General features: G+C 45.4%; 1 protein-coding gene across 1 annotated transcript in view; it reads right to left on the bottom strand.

Moving 5' to 3' along the window:
- Window positions 1-403: 403 nt before the first annotated feature.
- The window catches only part of LOC133370342 (digestive cysteine proteinase 1-like), a 43931-nt gene continuing 23817 nt past the window's right edge, over window positions 404-20517 (bottom strand). Inside the window, exons 5-11 of the mRNA XM_061596522.1 lie at window positions 17946-18189; window positions 10794-10989; window positions 9598-9791; window positions 8387-8478; window positions 7022-7183; window positions 4898-5087; window positions 404-1601 (exon numbers count right to left, since the gene is read on the bottom strand). Of these exons, the coding sequence (XP_061452506.1) occupies window positions 1414-1601; window positions 4898-5087; window positions 7022-7183; window positions 8387-8478; window positions 9598-9791; window positions 10794-10989; window positions 17946-18189 (1266 nt within the window). The 3' untranslated portion in view covers window positions 404-1413. The remainder of the gene's footprint in view (window positions 1602-4897; window positions 5088-7021; window positions 7184-8386; window positions 8479-9597; window positions 9792-10793; window positions 10990-17945; window positions 18190-20517) is intronic.

The following is a 20517-nucleotide window of genomic DNA, read 5'->3' as shown; positions in this document are numbered from 1 at the left end:
TTGGTCACAGTCTCTTAGCCTCACCTATCTTACAGGGGTGTTGGGAGGATAAAATGGCGAGGAAGAGAATTACGTACGCCACCTTGAGCGCCTGCGAGTAAAAGGTGAGATATAAATGTACTATTACGACTAACGGTAGTAGTAGTAGTAATAATAATAACCACTACCATCACCACCATCAAATACTGAGAGTTTGGAGGCGAGCGTAGTTACCCCTCTCTTGTTACACGCAAGTCTCCAGCATGCGGAGCTTTGATGTTGTAGCGCAAGAGATTTCAGGAAAGGAGGCTCCAATCTCCCCCCAGGATCACAGGCTTGGCGCAGACTAGAAACAGTAGCAGGACGACTGGTTGGATTCTGAAAAGCCCCCCTCACCATTGATAAAACAACAAACAAGGGCACATAGTATGTACATACTTTTAATTGGCTGCTGCAGAAGAGGAGGAACAACGGAGAACCAAGTTTTACCACTGCCCAAGTTGATCACCCATCCTGGTACAGCTGCCTAATTGTTACCTTTTTCTGAGACCTGCTGTTTGTTACCTTTTGGTCACAGTAGTGGGTCTAAAGTACCCTTTGCTATGTGCAGATAGTCCAGCACCCTAGGCAGAGATTGAGAACCTGCAGCCCTCCAGATGTTGTAGGACTCCAGCTCCCATCAGCCCCTGCAGCGTAGGCCAATGTTCAGGGGTGAGGGGCATTTGCAGTTCAGCAACATCTGGAGGGCCACAGCTCCCCCAGCCCTAACCCTACAGCCTGGAATATGAGTGGAAGGCGCTGGTTCCTTGGCCTGTGCATGGCCGTAGGAAATCCCCTTCTGAATTTCTGGCTCTTACTGCACGGTAATACACCATGATGTATTATAACAGCTATAGATGTGTTCATATTGAGTGGCCAACACCAAAGGACCCTAGAAAATGGCTTGTGCAATTCTCTTTAAGGGGCTCAAGGAAACTGAGTGGTAGCAGATGAGAAATTGGGTAATGAAGGGCCTGTTACAGAATCTTTGGAGAAAGCACTAGTGGAGATTGGGAGTCACAAAATATTGAAGGGCAGCTTTGAAGTTATTCCTGTTCCAACAGTGGTGCTCCCTGCAAGAAGACTGGACGTTGTGGTTTTATTTAATATAGGAAAGTATTTATAACCTGCTTTTCCACCAGTGGGAGAAGTCCTCATATAGACACGTACAGTTTAGCTGAGCTGGTATAAATACAATTTAAAAACAGTATTTTTTTTTAAATTCCCTGAGTCTCTTCCAGTTATACGATTAAAGAATCCAGTACAGAAGAAATATGCCAAAGGTCCAGGAGATTTGGTGGAGAAGGGTGCGTGGGTGTCCTGATTCAGAGCAAAAATATTTGGGCTTGATCATCTCTGAGATTGCCTGAAAGAGCTTTCCACAGCATAGTCTGATCATGCCATAAGTGGGAACGTGGCATCAGTAGCTACCCCACAATTGTTGTCTTTCATGGACATAAGGATGTAGCCGTCATTTCCCCAGTAGGTGGACCAGGAGTTCTTCACAAGCCAGTACAGCTCTCCTTGGAGGACACCGTAACCTACAGCTAGGACTGCATGATCCAGCTCACCCCGTTTGTTTCCTAAAATGGATTAAAAAAAAAAAGGGGGGGGGTCAACTTTGTAACTAGTGGGATTACAAAAAAGAACATACAAATAAGGATTGGGGAATCTGTCAGTTTCGGTTTCTCATTTTTCTACTGTTAAATTCAGTTTTCCACATTGCCACATCAGTTTGTAATTTTTTTAAAAAAAAGAAGTCCTCAGGAAAACCCATCTGTATTTTAGTGCAAATTTCTCCCGATGTGCACATTTTTGTATGCAAATTGGCCTAACGTATACATTTTTGCAAGCAATAGACTGCATTTCTGTATGCTGTTTTCACCAACATACGCATGCTTTACCCTTGTATATACATTTTTGTACATGTTGGTTGGAGAACATTACCAAATTTGGAGAAGTGCACATTTCGAAGGATGGCGTGATTTGGTTCTCATGTTGTTTTGGAAACTCCGAATTAAGTCAGTTTGCCTTTCAATGCAAACTGAATTGAATTTCTCCCCAAGCCATACACACAAGCAACTGCATTCCTAAAGACTGAATTCAATTCCTCATGCACAGTGGCTTTTTTCAGAAGGGGACACCGCTTTCTCCACACCATATCAGAAATTTGGATTACGCACAATGAAACTGTTCGGCACCTGGTTCAGGACAAGCAAACAGAAAGTACTTCTGCACACAGTGTATGCACTGATTTGTAGAACTCATGGCCACAGGATATGCGGTGATGACTTGAAAGGAGAGTTACAGACAAATTCATGTTGTCTGATGGCAAATATAGCTAAACTGATCCTCAATGTTCAAAGGTGGTATAGGCCACTGAATATCAGTTGCTGGTGAACAACAGCAGCAGAAATGGCCTTCCTAGAAGCATCTGGTTAGAAACAGGATGCTGGACAGGATGGCCCCTTGTTCAGATCCAACAGGGATCTCTTGTGTTCCTAAACCAGCTTATTCAGACCATGTCATGCCATGGAGAGGAAGAGCAGGGACATGACGAGGCTGGTGGCACCTCTCTTCAATAACATGACGGGAAGCTGTCAAAAAGGCATGTGGAATAGTGAAGGTAATGCTTGTATGTGGGAGGTGTGGGGTTTATGATGGACAGGACTGATCTGAAGCAAGAACCAGCCCTGTCATTAGGTAGCAAGAGCACAGCTGCAGCTTGGCTCCTCTGGGTGTTTGTCCTGAGTCATCTGGCCGTTCCCCTCTGTTGGAGGACAGAGCTGTTTGTGTCACAGAGCCAACCTCGCCCTCTTAAACTGGAACACTGCCCTCAGATGCAGTGGAGGACAACTGTCCCACCTGCCAGTCCAATCAGCTTCTGTATATGGAATTGGTAGAAGGGGGTACCATTTTATCCTTTGACTCAGGCAGCAGAACAAACGCTGTCTATAACCTTTTTGGAGCCTATTGAATACCTTTCTTTTCCAACAGGTCTTTTAAGTGGAGGTTTTTATCCCAGTCTTGAAACTTGAGATTATTTTTATACAGTATATGTTTTTATTGTTTAATTTTTTGTACAGTTAAATCAATTTGGGATGTTTTACGGGAAGGGATTCATAAATGAAATGAAAATTTAAAAAATGTCTTTGGATAGCTACTCACAGGCACTTGCTTCAAGTGGGGGTGAATGCCTGCAAGCTAGTATCAGTTTGAGGGGAACCAGCAAGAACCAGTCCATAAGAATTGGGCCAAGAATGGGAAAAAAGGAACTTACAGGATTGCCTTGAGCAAGTCATATGCGTTATCCCTCTTGTTGTCTCTCAATCCATCTCAAATCCCATCGGTAAAATAATAATGACCTGCCTTCTAATGTGAGTCGGGCAGATGAATGAGATATGAAAAGGGGTTCGAAGCGTTTACCCAAAAGGTGTGATTTTGGAATATGCTCTGTGTAATACGCTCTCCAGCAAGGTCCACCTGGCACCTTCATTGGCATCTTTTCGGCACCAGGTCAAGACTCAGCTATTTTCTCAGGCATTTGATGGGCTAAGATGATGTTGTTTGTATTAGGATGCTGCCAAAGCGGTCGGTGGCTGCATGGATCTGTGTGTGTGGTTGCTTTATTATTTTGTTTTATAGGACAATATATTTATTTGGTTTTTAACAACATCGTAAGTTGGGTAGCAAGCAACTAGTAATCTAATACACAAATAAATAATCAACAGCTAACAACCATAATGCTCATTTGGCCATCCCATGATCCTACCTAAGCATGATGATCAGCAGCCATGCTGCAACATGGCATGATTCTCTATTTCAAAGCGGGAGAAACCTATTGGCCCTCCTGATGGTGCTAGGCTACAGCTTCTGTCATCCTTGACCTTTGGCCTTGTTGGCTGTGGCTGACAGGAGCTGGCATCCAACAACTTACAAACTCCTAAGCAGCAGTTTGGGAAACCTAACCACAAATAGATCTCTTTGTGGGTTAGGTAGGCATTTGAAGCTCTTAGATCCACATGGGTGGTGGATCCAGCTTCAGAGGCAGCCTGACAGAGGAAGAGCCCTGCTGGACCAGGCTAAAGACCCATCTCTCCAGCACTCTGTGCTCACAGTAGCCAGCCAGATGCCCATGGGAAGCCTGCAAGCAGAACCTGAGTGTAACAGCATGTTCCTCACTTGCAGTTCCCAGCAACTGGTGCTCAGAGGCACACTGTCTAAGACAGTGGAGGTAGAACATAACCATGGTGACCTTATCCTCTCTGAATTTGTCTAACCCTATGCATGCTACTTGGAAGCAAGCCCCATAGGGCTTACTTCTAGCCTAGTGTTTATAGGATTGACTCTGAAGTGCCCCATTTATTAAATGTATAGCCTGCCCTTCCTCCCAAAGAGCCCAGGGGAGGCAAACACATCAGTAATAAAGTAAAACAATTAAAAGCAGTCCTCACAATGGCCCAATGTGCATGTCACTCGGGAGTTGGCATAATACTGTACAGACTGGAGCCTGCCCTGATTGCTGGGTATTTTTTTAAGCGCACGTTGAGCCCAGTTGCCTGTACAGAAAGCCCAATGTGCAAGCTCCTGCTTCTGTGTAGGAGCTGTGTGTAAGTGGGACCTTGGGCCCCCCGATTACACAGAGCCCCTACACGCAAACGGGAGGTGAGAGAGAATCTGGCCCTATCTGCACTAGTACATTTAAAGCAGTACCATACCACTTTAAACAGTCGGTTTGGGGCTATCATACCCTTGGATTCTTTTACTGGGGTGTTACCAGTACTTATAAGATTATTTTTAGTCAGCACAGCCAGTTATTGGTGCTTTACTCCCAACAGATCTACAGTTTTCTGCAGTAATATCATCAGTTGGTACTCACTGCACTTGGGCTCATAGTAGACACCATTGGAGTAGAAAGAGAAGGTTCTGTGGGAGGCGTCGATGCTGACAGACACGGGACCGTGCTTGTAGATGGCAGCCTTCAGAGCTGTGATGTTCCCAGAGGTGACGTTGACGTAACCTGAGAGTTTGCCCACGAGCTGAGTATCATTGCTATGGCAGAAGCCATTCTGAAAGGGAGAGAAAGAGAAAAAAAGAGCCCAGGTGACAATACATGCAACATGAACAAAACAAAATGGCAAAACTTCACTTGTCATTTCATTAACTATCATCAGCATCAGTCAGGGAGTTCCTAAAAGCTCTTTGGAGACATTTCTTCCTACATGTACAGCTTGGAGTCGAACAGATCTACAACCTCTAACCCAGGCTAGAAGCTTTCCACTTCATACACATTAGGATCTGTTTAGCTAGAGCAGGTGGGGGGAACTTGTGGCCCTCCAGACATTGCTGAACTACAACTCCCATGAGCCCAGCTCCTGAAAGCATAGCCAATGGCCAGGGACGATGGGAGATGTAGTTCAGCAATGTCTGGAGGACCACAAGTTCCCCACATCTGAGATAAAGAGCAGGGGAAAGGTTTGTCTAATGTCCTCACTGCTGCTGGGTAACATTGTATGCAAACTACAATATTCCACATAAATGCCTACCTCTACCTCATCACACATAGAAGCAAACTGACCTCTTCCTGCCACCCTAAGCACACCTAATAAAGACTGACATTCATACACTGTACACAATAACGCTGTGCATACTAATGTTGTCAACATGTGGGGAGGGGGGAAGTTTCACCTGCTGGCCACACCTCCAGATGCCAATCTGCCCACTGGACCTGCCCTCTAATGGCCATAGGATGGACTAATGTGTTCTCACTTGTGTGCTGGAACCAGACCTGAAATATCACCGGACCTGGTATCTGTGGCAGCTGGTGGCTCCATGTCAGTGGGGTAGTGGAATCCGTTTAGTGTTTTAGTCCAAACTTTCAAGGAGCTGAGGCACCGTGGACAGCTCCTGTAAAGTTTGGACTAAAACCCAGAACAGATTCCACTGCCTTCCTGACATGACGCCACCAGCTGCTTCTGCCCGGTATAGACTTGTAAGATCACATAGATCATCTGGGGAAATTTTGCTTCTGGCACCACACCCAAGACCACAAAACATCACAGAGCGGTGACCTGAAAATGGACATTTTCTGCCAATGCTGCACTGTGGGATACCCTTCCTTCTGCCATGCTTGAAGCATTGTATGTTAATTGCTTCAGATCTTTTGTAGAAAGACACACCTGTTTGCCCAGATTTTCCCTGACCCAGAGGGCTGGACCATGTTTATTTATTTTATTTAACAAAATTTATACGCTGCTTGATTGTGAAAAGCCTCTAAACAGTTTGCAAAAAAAGTAAAAAAAAAAAAAAACCATTGAAACAAGCAATTAAAAACATTTTTTAAAAGATTGAAAACAGCGGTAGACTAAAAAGAAATTAAAACATATCAGCATCTCTGTGTTTGCATAGGCTTGCCTAAACGGAAATGTTTTAAGCAGGCACGTTGAAAAAAAAATACAACAAAGGAGCTTGCCTGATGTCAACAGAAGCTCTGTTTCCACCTATTCATGTTTTTATAATGCTGTTATGTTTTTAGGTGACTGTTTTATTGCTTTTATGTTATTTTTATATACCGCTTAGGGATTTAAACAAACATTGAGCGCTTTAGGCATACTTTTAAAAAGGCATACACACACATCTCTCTCCGACTCTCTCTCTCTCTACACACACACCTTTTTAAAATGAATGTGCAACTGGTCAGTGGGCACAATTTCACCCTGTCTGTATTTACTGAATATAATGGGTGGCCAGAGGGCTGTCTGAACAGACCTTTCATCTCAAGGTTTTCTGGATAGTTAGACACCAATGCACAAGAAAACCCCAAACTGGATGCCATGGAGGACCACAACACAACTGGAGGATCTCTGAGACAACTGAGCTGCGGATGGGCAGATCTCATCTTCCCCCTTGCCAAGCACATCTTTACCTCCTCAATGCAGCTACTGATCTCTTGGGTCACCGGGTGGCACCCGATACCTTAAACTGATTCATTCCTGCTACTCACTTGGCCTTTGTATGGTCCATAGGACTCCGTACTGGCAATGCCACCGTGCTTCAGGACCCACTCAAATGCCTGCCACTCCTCACCACCATCACAGGCATAGTTGCCAAACCCCCAAGAGCAGTCAATGAGGATTTGTTGAGACAGAGAGATGAGCTGCCCAGTCTGGAGAAAATAGGAGAGAAGCAAAGGTCAAGTCTCTGCAGCAGACCCTGGCTGAGGGCAGCAAACTCCTACCTGCTTAGTCACACAGGACTAAACTCAGCACCAGGAAACCACACGTGCAAGAGTCTCTTTAAAAAGGAAGTGTCGGTTGCAACTTTCACAGCTAACATGGTTTTGCTCAACATGTGAAAAATAGTAAGACTTCTTTGCTGAAGCTAAATGACTCCGAGACTGGTCTGTATATAGATGGGAGACCACCGGACAGTGGAGGCTTGTCCTATTAGGGCAGATGGGGCACTAGTCCACCAACCTCAGCCTGCCCTCAGCCAGGCGCCACCTGCCGGCCTTCTTACTTATAACCAGTCCAGAGGGTGGCCCCGGCTGTCAGCTTCCTCCTCCTTAGTCTCCATGTTGCCCTTGTAGAACTCAGCAGAGAGGAGGGTGTGGGCAAACTAGAATTAGCTGGATCTGTCTGTCTTTGGCTCTGGCTCCACCTATTGTTGGCCTCTCTGCCTTCTGCCCTACCAGTCCCAATGGAAACTAGCCACTACTGCCACCAGGGAACATCCATGTTGCCCTGTGCTCTATTATGGAAGGAAGGTGGGGAATAAATGCATTAAAGAGAGTATTAAGACAGGCTCCATAGTAGAATGCTGGTAGGTGTATCATTGCTGCTTATAGGGAGGTAGAGGGGCAGGGAGGTCAGCACGGTAAAGGTGCACCAGCAGGAGCACTGGATTAGCTCCACTGTCCTCCCCTCCGCATCACCTCTCTTAGTAAGAAGCAGCAGCACAACTGCTGGGAAACTAGAGTTGCAGTTCAGCCCCACTGGATGCAAGCAAAGGCACATTATAGGTGAATCCTGTTAGAAGAGACAAAGGAAAGGTGTCTCCTCTTCCAAGGTGGGAGGAAGAAGAAAGTAGGAGCAGGAAAAGAGGTCGGCAACCCTAAGAGTACCAGACTAGCACCCAAAGGAAAGTCAGCAGAGGTTAGGCCAGAAAGGCAATCTAGGAAGCTCTCTATCTACTTTAGTTCCACCAGCAAGCTGAGTTGTGCTCCAAACACTTCCAACACAACCCTCACCTCCAGAGTCAGCCACGTAAGTGGCACGGCTAGAGTAAGCACCGAATCAATCAGTTACCCAACACCTTCCAAGATGACATGAAAGGAACTTCCCCGTTAAAGGGACAGGCAAGCTCTTACCTTGAGGAAGAAAGCCCCTTCCAGAGCTCCAGTGCTAGAAAAACTCCAGCATGAACCACAGACGGCCTGGTCCTTAACCGGAGTCACTGCACCTGGAGGGAACAACGAGGGGGAAAGAGCTAGGACACCTGCATTGCCACTTCCATCCCCATCAAGCACAACTTAAAATTAACATGCAGAAGAGCGGAGAGCTTGGAAGCAGCTCTGGGTTCACCTGGGTCAAATTGCAAGGTGCTTGCAGAGGCATGGCTCCCGGCACTATCCAATCATTGCTCGTAAACAACAAGTGGAATCGCAATTGACTTTCCGCAATGTAGGGAGCATTGCGCTTTGTCTGTGCATGCATCCAGTGGGTGTGGGCATAGCTGCTGCAGCTGAGCCATTTGAAGCTCAGTGCACATTCACTATAACCCTTGTGGCAGGTGCCATTTTATGACCCCTATTTATTTTGTTTAATTAATCCCTTAATTGTTGCTAAAACACTTCCCCAGCTTTTTCTTTTACAAAACGAAAGAAATAAATAGGAACATAAGAACCTGCCTTATACCGAGTCAGAACATTGGTCCATTTATTGTCGACACTGACTAGCAGCAGCTCTCCAGGGTTTCAGATGGGACTCTCCCAGCCCTACCTGGAGATGCCAGAGATTGAACCTGGGACATTCTGCATGCAAAGCAGAGGCTCTACCACTTTCCCTTTTCCAAAACTATAACTCCATACCGCTATAATGTTAATTTGTTACAGTGTGGGTGGTCCTCCATAATATGTAATTATGAATTACCATAATCTAACTGGGAGGAGGCAGTAATGAGTAAATGGATCCTTGTTTCTTCAGTGATTTTCCAGGTAATGCCCTTTCACACACTTTAGCTTACCAATGTGCCAAAACATATGCTATCTTTGTTTTGACTTCATAGCTGTTCGCTGCCACTCTTACCAGAACACCAAGGCTTCTCATTGTCCTTGCTGTCAGAATTATAAGTGACTACAGAGGTGCAAGCAGCCTTTGCCCAGAAATGAAACAGACATGGCGTATTTTGGGCATCTTGTTCACTGTGGTTGCTGCTCTGCCCAACATCACGCCATAGTTGCTGTGTGTGTGGGCCCAACAAACACCGGTCAATGTAGAAAATGCTAAATTGCAATGGTCTGGTACAAGGCAGCATCCAATGTTCCTTGCCTAAACAGGACTGCCTTTCAACCCCACTCACCATAAAGTCGCCAGTCTAAGCTCTCTGGGAGGATGAGGCCCACATACATCTCCTCAGGGAAAGGCAACCCTTTGTTGGGCGCTGTGCTCTTCAGCTTCCCCCTCATCATGGCCATCTCCTCCTGGGTGAGGTCAGCCATATGGTTCAGGGCCAGCTTGAAAGGGAGGTTGGCCCGGTTCTTGGAATGGACAAACCTGGGGGGAGGAAACAGGAAGGCTACTGGAGGAGAAAGGGCTGGGCAGGAGATAGCTCTGGCTTGCGGTCCTCACCCAGCTTTCTTACGGTTAAAGGTTTCTCAGTCGCAAAAGATCAACAATACTCAGCTAGATGAACCATTGGTCTGAGGGTAAATTATTATTATTATCATCATCATCATCGACAATGACAACAACAATAACAACAACAACAACCTGTCCTTCACCCAGAGATCCTAGGGCAAGTTACAACAAATTTAAAACACATATTAAAAACAACCTAAACAACATCACAGAACACAGAGTGGGTCCTAAAAATATACATCTCAGGTGTCAAAGACCAGGGTAAAGAGGTACATCTTCAGCTTTTGCTGACAGTTGTACAGTGAAGTTGCCAGATGCACCTCGGTGAGGAGGGAGTTCCACTGCTTAGGGGCTACCACAGAGAAGGCCCTCTCCTCGGCCACCCCTCCTGGGGCTTCCAATGATGGCAAAACTACCAAAGGCAGCTTCCAATGGGTCTTCCCCTTCCCTCCAGTAACCAGAACCAGAACTGCACATTATGGAGCAAGACATCAGAGCCAAAGCTTGGGAATCTGCAAGCAAACTGAAGTTGCCCATATGCCTCCTAAAGTTTTCTTCAGCTCTTTTCTCCTGTTTCAGTCACCATTTCATAATTATTCCATTATATATTACATTCCATCAGGCCAAAGGTGAGGGAGAGCTGGGACTACAGGGCCTTGCCATCAGCTCTGCTGAAAGAGCAGCAACTTTTAACTACTCCTCTCCAAATCTTTCTATTCTAGTTGGTCATTACAGAACTACTGCCTGAGCTTCTCTTTGTTTTTTTCCTCTCCCCTCCCAATCCCTTTTCCTTTTGTGTCATGTCTTTCAGATTGTAAACATGCAGTCAGGCTCTATCTTATGGATATTTGTAAGCCACTCCCAGAGCCCTTTTCAGCTGATAAGTGGGATAAAAATGCTTGAAATAAAACAAATAACCTCATGTTGTGAGTGAATGTGTGCTTCCTGTGTTCCATTTCCCGTTCACTGTTGTAGGTCTTTCCAAACCGCTTTTTGTATTGGTGGAACACCTGGTGGGCTCGGTCCTCTTGTCCTCCGACAAAATCGGCCATGGGGTTTGCCATGATGTGGTGTTCTGTAGAGTCGCCGGGCAGTTCGTCACACAGTTTTGTTTCTGGGGAGAAAATGCCCCCCAAAAAGATTATTAGGAGAATTGCTATGCTTGTGTTACCATTATCCCCAGTAACATTGCTTCTAGGATACACTGAGGATGTACGACCAGCTGAAAAGACAAGACCTTGTGGGCAGCTTAATCACAGCTTGAATTTAGAGGGCAAATCAATGGGAAAATGCACAGATAAATGACTGGCTGAATGGAATACATCAGGGTTGTTTACCATTATATCATCTGGATTATCATGATATCAGGGGAACCTTTTTCAGCCTGAGGGCCACATTCCCCTCTAGGCAACCTTCCGAGGGCCACATGCCAGTGGTGGGAGGGGCTAGAGGGAAAAGCGGTGGAGCAACACATGAAAGTTTTACCTTTTTACTGTAGGCTAGTTTCTACACACATACACATCTCTCTGTCCTCCATCCAGATGTCCAAGAGGCATTATCAAAGTTCCTGGACACATTCTAGACACTTGTGGTGCAAAGCAGGGCCAGTGAAGGATGTGGCCTTGGGAGACTCTAGCAAGCTAGATAGGAATGCCTAAAGGGCCACACTCGGCCCCCAGGCCTGAGGCTTCCCACCCCAGCATTATACGATAAAGGCTTACACATTTCGTTCAGCTTGGAAAATGTAAGGAACGGGTTAACTAGTACAAGGGGGGCTTCCTTTGAAACTGGAGTCTATCTACTGGTATTTTTGAGATCAAAATGATAAGGAATGTATTTACTACTTAGTCATTGTTATTATTTTTACACTCCCTTTGTAACTGAGAATTTGGTAATTTAAAAGAGAAGAAGAGGAAGGGAAAAAAGGCACAAGCAGGCTCTCAAAAACATGACAACTCCTCCTTAAGTCCAGAAAATCAGCCTGGGACCATGGAATCTGGGGGACCACCGTCTTCCTCATGAGTCTGGTTGTGAATGGAGACCATCATTCTACCATTTATGGAAGCAAATGTTTAACTATGTGCTGTGTGACACACTAATTCCTTTTGTCCGTCCTGAATCTCCCACCACCCAGCTGCATGGGATGTCTCCTGATTCTAGTATTATGAGAAAGGAAGAAAAACGTCCATCTGGCCACTTTCTCCACACTGTGCATTATTTTCTACGCCTTTATCAAGCCCCTCCTTACCTGCCTTCCCCCCCAAAAAACCTAGAAAGCCCCAAATGTTGTAACCTTTCCTCATAGAGGGGTTGTGTGAGATGCCTCCATTTCCCTTCAACAGAGGAGACAGTGGTCATAGAGTCTTACATGCGTGTTTCTCAGCAGCAATCATGCTACTCTTGCTCTCCCAATGATTTATCAGGAATATCATGAGGACTAGTGGCATGGAAATCCCCAGTTATTTGGATCTGATCTGCTGATTCAATGCATCTGAAACCCCATGCGGTTACACCCTTAAGTGCAGGTAGTTTCTCCTTACCATGCGTGCAATATTCAGACTTTACAAAATACAAATGTACGTACACGTACATGCATACATACACACACATACCCAAGGAGCAGAGTCCACTAAAGCCAGAAAGCCACTGAAAGGCGGAGAGGTTCATAATCATATGGCACAATATTACTTCCTGGTGACTTAGCAAGAGAGTCATGCAAAGCATGGAGACTGTGTGCCCTGGGGCCCTTTCAGCATCATCCATGAAACTGTAGTCCCTTCCAGATGACCTGTTTATTGAGCAATCATCCTAATTTGTTTGAAGGGAAATTAGATAATGTTGTGTCAAAGCAAGTGTGACCACACACTTTCCAGTGCCTTTCTCCCTCCCTTTCCTTATTGGAAAAATTCCAGTTGGGTTTGTTGCACAAGACCGGCCAATCAGCTCTGATTGCACAACGGGAATTTGCCAGTATCTGAATGAATGTCCCCCGAAAATAGCTACAGTCTGGAAGTGCCTGGTCTCCCAATCTCACTGCATAATATAAGAACATATGAAGAGCCTGCTGGATCAGGCCCATGGCCCATCTAGTCCAGCATCCTGTTCTCACAGTGGCTGACCAAATGCCTGTGGGAAGCCCACAAGCAGGATCTGAGCACAAGAGCACTCTCCCCTCCGGCTGTTTCCAGCAACTAGTATTCGGAAGTATATTGCCTCCAACTGTGGAGGCAGAACATAGCCATTGTGGCTAGTAACCTTTCATACTGTTACCATCGATGAATTGATCTAATCCTCTTTTAAAGCCCTCCAGGTTGGTGGCCATCACTGCCTCCTCTGAGAGCAAGTTCCATAGCTTAGCTATGAGCCACTTGAAGAAGTCCTTTCTTTTGTCTGTCCTGAACCTTCCTGCATTCAGCTTCATTGGGTGCCCACTAGTTCTAGTGTTACGAAAGAAAGAGAAAAAGTCCTCTCTGTTGACTCTCTCCATGCCATACATAATTTTATACACTTCTGCCATGTCATCTCTGACTCGCCGTCTCTCTAAATTAAAAGGCCCCAAATGCTGCAACCTTTCTTCCTAGGGAGTCGCTCCAGCCCCTTGATCATCTAGGTTGCCCCGTTCTGAACTTTTTCCAACTCTACAATACCTTTTTGGAGGTGAGGCGACGAGAACTGTACACAATATTCCAAATGCAGTCGCACCATAAATGTGTATAATGGGATTATGATATCAGCAGTTTTATTTCCAAATATCAGCAGTTTTATTTTCAATGAATATCCCTGCCAAGCATGCTTGGCGATTCAAGGGCAATGAGTAGGAGCAATGGAGGCTGCTCCGCTAGGGCGAATGGGGCACTGCCCTACCAGTTTCAGCAAGCCCCACCTACCTGCATTCTTGCAACCAGTCTAGGGGGTGGCCCCGGCTGTCAACTTCCTTCTCCTCCTTAATCTCCATATTGCCCTTGTACAACTTAGCAAGGAGGAGGATGGGGACAAAACTAGAATTAGTTGACTCTGCCTGTCATTGGCTCTGGTTCCACCTACCATTTGGGCTCCCGGTGTTCTGACCTACTGGGTGCTAGCCACCACAGGGTGCAATATCCTGTTGGTGCTTAACTGCTGAGTGGGAAAAGAGAGGGGAACCCTTGCAAAAGGAAGGCTGTGCAGGTTCCAGCTTTTCTGTTTGAAGCCACACCAGTTAAAAGAGTTTTGAGAACTTCTAATTTGGAGGAAAGCTGGGATTGCGAATAAAGAATATACTCCTACATGAATAAGGAAGAGAAGATCCTGCAGGGTTTTAAGAAGCTGAAACAACAGCCAAAAGCAAAGGAGCAGGCAGCTGCAATTTATGGAAACAAAAGAGGCAGGATGGAAATGCAGCGGCTTAAATGTTCTTGTTTCCTTTCCTGTTCAAGTTCTTAGAAAAAGAAGTTTTCCAAGGTGCTTTAAGCCAGAACAGACTCAAGCATGCTCAAACCTATGGATTTCAGTGGGGGCCTTTGCATTAAAACCCGCTCTCAAGGGGTATTTGGTAGGATTTTTTTTTTTTAAAAAAAACTCAATTGGAGTAAATCAGAGTTGCTAGTTGTACCAGTCAGTGGTTAACACGTGGCTTCAAAGTACCTTCAGCTGTGATAAATGTATTACTCTTTCAAACAAAGTGAGAGTGTTTCTCCACTGTTATCAATACATACACAATAAATGATCAAAGCTATATTGCTTAATGTAATAAGCAATGCTTTTGGAAAGGGTAACAGTCTCTTCTGCTGCTTGTTGTTACTCCTTGATGAACGCTTTTAAGTATTTTGCTTTTATTGGTAGGTAATTTCTTTGAATAGTTGTACATTGCTTTGGATGGACTGGGGAAAAAGCGACTCAAATATTTAATTTTTTTTTAAAAAGAGTGTGTGACAATCACTAGCGGCTGGTAGCTCCAGGTTAGCAGGGCAGTGGAATCCACTCTGGATTTTAGTCTAAACTTTCAAGGAACTATCCAAGGTTCTTTGGACTAAAACCCAGAGTGGATTCTACTGTCCCACTGACATGGAGTCACCAGCTGCCCCAGTGACAATAAGTCACACCCTAAAAGAGAAAGAGGCAAGAAACTAACTATGGAAGGGTTTATATAGCTAACAAATGGAGACAGAGGCCCAGTTCGCACAACAGACTAAGGGATGAGGAATCGCAGACCCACAGGTTGAATGTGCCCCCTCACAGGCCTCTCTAACTGGCCCTTGAGACTCTGCCCAGGCCATGCCCCCCCAGACCTGTTCCACATCCTCTTCTAGGCATTTTACCTCTTGCTTGCCCAGATGGAGAATGGGAAACATCTAGCTACACCCTCCGCTAGTATGTGGCCCCAGGAAGGTTGCCCACAAGAGAATACAGCCCTTGCACTGAAAAAGGTTCCCCACCCTTGCCTTAAGCCACAGATACACAATGTGGTATCTTCCAGATGTTGTTGGACTCCAACTCCCATCAGCCCTATCCAACATGGCCAACAATTAGGGATTATGGGAGTTGTAATCCAACCTAATCTAGGAGACACAATGTTGGCTTCCTACATTAAATCATAGTTTAAAGTGAACTATGGCTTAATGTGAATGAGCACCACTGAAAAGTTCCTGCAGTGTTCCTCCCCCACTCCTGCCACTCCAATGCTCAAATCTGGCTTGTCATGTTCTGAACTTGGGCTTGTGGTTTGCTTCCTCAAAACAAATCACAAGGGGTAAGTGAAGAACAAACCTTGGGTTTCAACTGATGGTTTATTTATTTTTATTTATTTATTTATTTATTCTATTTCTATGCCGCCGTTTGGCCAAAAGGCCCTCAAGGCGGCTCACAAGGTTGTGGCTCTGCAGGACACTACGGCTACTTGTTTCCCTGGCACTCCTCCAAAAAGCTCCTTAGAAGTGGTGCAAGTTAATTCCCTCCCATTGGAAGGGCAAAACAACAACGAAACAAAAGAGAATAAACTACCAACCCCACCACTTTCTGCCCTGCTTGCCCCAGATCTCTGCCCCCATCCCTTCTCCTCCAAGAAAGTGCTCTATGCTTTGCAATCCCCACTCCCTTTTTCTTATATACGCCACAAAATTTCACAGCTGGAGCTTAAGCAAATTGCTTATTAGAACTACAAAGGATTTATAGTTTTAAAGTAGTAGTGGTGAGCCTTCTCCTTGATATGCTGGTTATGTGTGTGCAGAAAGTAGGAAAAATCTGCAGAACTTGGATTCTAAACCAGACTCGCTTGATTCTATCAGGGTGGCTCAACCCAGTTTGGATCATGAGTCTACTTGTAGTTAGAATCTGCAGATCTCATGCTGAGGTGGTCTGAGAACTCCAATGCTACCTCTACCTATTTTTTTTTAATGTTTTCCTTTTAGAAAGCTCCAGCATGCAGCCTTTCAGCCAGTCATAGCCTACAGCAGCCAGCACAGGGGGCTTCTTGCCACCATGCACGTTGACCAGAACAGAGGGGTCCCCTTGTGAGAGATGGGACCCGAAGACTCTCAGGCACTCTGAGGGAATTGTATGGGGAAAAAACTGGGGGAAGTCAGTTTTTTTCTCTACAATTGCCCCTGAAAGTGAGAGAAAACCATCGAGTCCCGTTGCTCCCAGGGGGGCTTGTTTATTTTATTCAAAAGTGCAGTATAAAGTCATCCCCCCCACTAGCTGCTGTAGGCTGTGACTTTATCTTGATAGAAACAAACCACAAGCCCAGGTTCAGATGCCATGACAAGCCAGATTCTGGCTTGTATCATCTTCCAACAACATCATCCAGACTCAAGTCTCCTATCATTGGAAGGGGCAGCAGAGGGAAGAGTACTGCGGGGACTTTTGTGCAGTGGGCACAAGCTCGCTGCTCATCCACATAAAACCACTGTTTGTTTTAAACAATGCTTTTATGTGATCTGCAAACCAGGCCAGAATATCCCAACTCCCAGGATTTATATTAAAAAAAAACCTGAACAGGAAGCTCAAGAAATCACAGCAGTTTGTGCTTTTCAGGAAAGGGCAGGACAGGTGCCTGCTAGGGACGTTTTGGGGCAGAAAATTCAGAAAATTCTATCTTAAGGCAGTAGGTTGGACTAGATTTTCTCTCTCACACATGCACACACAGCACATTTTGCCAAAACACGTGCTACAGAGACATTTCATCCTTTTTTTTTTTGCGGTTGTGTTTGTTATGGTTTTGCTGGCATTATAGAAGTGTTCCAAACAGTTAAAAATAAAAAGCACAGACCACTATTTTTTTTAAAAAAACACGAGCATACATACCAGGGGATCCAGTTGGATGCAGGTCTCCCATGCACCTCCACTGCCTGTTTAAAAATACGGATATTCCCTACATGCTTTTGCTCTGGGGAATTAGCAGTGTAGTTGTGGCAAGAATGATGGCTGCATAAAGTGTGACAGCACTCTTAGACAGGACCTCATGCTGTTCTGTAGTTTGAAAGCCAGCATGACAGACAGAGAGGAAGCTCCCTTATGCCAGGTCAGACTACTTGTTAATCTAGTTCAGGATGGTCCACTCTTGCAGAAGCTCTTCGGGATCTCCATCAAAGATCTTTCTCTTCACCTGCAACACAAATCTTTTACCTGGAGAGGCCAAGGACCTTCTGCATGCAAGGAACCTGCTCTACCACTGAGCTCGAGTCCCACCTGCAAGTTCTGCATGCAATGCACATGCACTGAGCAATGGTCCCCTCTCTTTAAATGGTGTTTGGCACGAACAGGGAACCTGAGGCCCTCCAGATATTGTTGGGACTATAATTCCCATCATCCCGGACCATTGGTCATCCTGGTTTAGGACTGATGGGAGTTGGAATCCAACAACATCTGGAGGACCACAGATTCTCCACTCCTGGTGTAGAGGCTAAAGTGTCAAACCCAGACAGAAGATGTGGATCCAATATCGGCTCCGTTGCGAAGACGCTGACCCGCTTGAGACCATGCACTGCTTAACCCACCTTGCAGGGTCATTGTGCAACTATGAGTGAGGTCACCCTAAGCATGCCACCTTAAGTAATTTGGTGTAACGGTGCAACGCAATAATTTCTTACTCACCGTTAGGCTTCAGGTCGAAGATGGAAGCTGGGAAGCTGTTGGAAAAGTCACTGTAATCTATTTCATACTTGTCATAGTGCGACCCCAGCAAAGTGTTGTAACCCTTCATCTCGTAGTGCACAGGCGACACACCGCAACTGCTGTTAGTCACCCACATGGTGTACACGTTCCTCTTCTTGCCCCAGTAGGAGATGTTCTGCCACACACTGCAGTATTGGCCTTTGTAGTACTCTTCCCTTATGGGCTGGGGAGGAGGGGAAAAGAGTGGACGTGAAAACAGGAACCAGGTCAGACTGTTTGTCCATCTTAAGGAGGAGATGGACAGAAGAGCCCTGCTGGATCAGGCCAGCAGCTCATCTAGTCCAGCATCCTGTTCTCACAGCGGCCAACCAGATGCCCAAGAGAAACCCACAAGACAGACCTGAGCACAAGAGCTCCTGCTCTGGCAACTGGTTTTCAGAAGCCAATTTCTCCAACTAGCAGTAATGTTTACCCAAGCATTTGACGGCTGAAGAAGACTGTTTCTGGCAACTTGGATATCACAGAATGAAAGCAAGTTTGGGTTTTTTTTGGAGTTTTGAAAAACATATATATTCCATTCAGAGCTTGGAAAAGTTACTTTTTTGAACTACAGCTCCCATCAACCCAGTCCAGTGGCCATGCTGGCTGGGGCTGATGGGAGCTGTAGTTCAAAAAAGTAACCTTTCCAAGCTCTGATTCCATTAACAATCTAAATAATACTATCTTAACCCCATTCCCCCCTGCATAAATCTCCCCTCTTCCCATCCTACCATACATCTTTTATTTTCCATTGAGATACACAGTTATAGAGTCCGAACTGTTTTTATTTATTTAGGCTTTTTCTATACCACTTAATATATATAAATATATCTCTAAGCTGTGTACAGAAGGGTAAAAACAACAACAAATGTATAAAAATATACAACAAAACTATAATACAAATACATGAATATGGACGGCCTTCAAGTCAATCCCGACTTATGGCGACCCTATGAATAGGGTTTTCGTGGTAAGCAGAATTCAGAGGGGGTTTACCATTGCCTTCCTCTGAGGCTGAGAGGCAGTGACTGGCCCAAGGCCACCCAGTGACCTTCATGGCTGTGTGGGGATTCGAACCCTGGTCTCCCAGGTCGTAGTCCAGCACCTTAACCACTACATACATAATACAAATTCACAAAACAATTCCCTTGCACTTCCCCACTCAACATCTCACAACCTTCTGGCTCTCACCCAGGACTCCAATCATCCACCCTGGCTCTCTCCCCAACCACCCTGGGCTCAACAAACACAAATCACCCCCAATGTCTCACAAAAAAGAAGGTTTCCAGAGGACCCCAAATATGGTATTTAGCACAGTTTTTTTTGTAGGCCTGGGAACAATCTTCAATTTTCAGCATGTTTTCATCTGCAACTGTTTTTAACATGTTTTAATTGTTTTTCAGAATGCTTTTTTGTTGTTGTTAAATTGTATTGTTTGCTGCCCTGGGCTCCTTTGGGAGAAAAGGTGGGATATAATTTTTTACAACAACAACAACAACAACAACAACAAAATGCCCACGCACACATCTATTAGTTACACTATAAAAGGAACAAGTTACAGCTTGTCATCAAAGGCATCCTCTCTGCAATGAATGTCGCTTTGAACAGCCATCGTGGAACAATTTCATGATTATCAAGGCACGGCATCTGGGTGAAGCCTATTTTGCATTCATGTAAGAAGCTTGGCACACACAAGAGCAGCTTTGCCATGAACAGAAAGCAGCTGAATCACGGAGCTCGGGACCAGTCAAGCTTCCCAAGGACCTGTCATTGTTCCACCTAGAGCAGCCTCTGGAGAAAAGAGATGGGCTGTAACATCAGCAGCTGCTTCCCAAGACCTACACCTACCCGGTGACCTCTAGAGCAGTTGGAGACAGGCAGGTGACCACAGGCAGACAAACTGGGGAGGAGTTATAGCTCAATGATAGAGCACATGTTTTGCATGCAGAAGGTCCCAGGTACAGTCCCCGGCATTTCCAATTGAAAGAGAAGCAAGTAGAAGATGATGTGGATGTCCTTTCTGCATAGGCTAGAGGACAAAGCATCTGATCCTGATATAAGACAACTTCCTGTGTACCTTGGCTCAAAGGGAGAGCACATACTTTGCATGCGGAAGCTACCGGTCCAAACCCCAGCATCTCCAAACAGGGCTGAGAGAAACCCTTTCTTGAAACCCCAGAGAGCCACTGCCAGTCAGTGTAGACAATATTAAGCTAGATAAACCTTGGGTATAAATGGCAGCTGTTTATATAATTAATTATCAGGTCACGGGGGAAAAGGCAGAAGCCAAGGCGCAAACACTACGATTTGTTTCTCTGGGTTGTATACTCAAAGTAGACCCATTAAAATTAGCGGACTAATTAACTTAGGTCCATTCATTTCAATTGGCCTACTCTAAGTAGAAGGGAAACAACTCTCTGGCCCAAGAGCCATTGAAAATGAACAAGAGTTGCACCTGAGCATAAACAGGCTCCAATGTCACTCTACTTCATTCCAAAGGAACTTGGAAGGC

The sequence above is a fragment of the Rhineura floridana genome, chromosome 15 (genome assembly GCF_030035675.1).
Source record: "Rhineura floridana isolate rRhiFlo1 chromosome 15, rRhiFlo1.hap2, whole genome shotgun sequence".
NCBI classification, from domain to species: domain Eukaryota; kingdom Metazoa; phylum Chordata; class Lepidosauria; order Squamata; family Rhineuridae; genus Rhineura; species Rhineura floridana.
The sequence above is the reverse complement of the archived record's forward strand: the minus strand, read 5'-3'. Positions and strand labels throughout refer to the sequence as shown.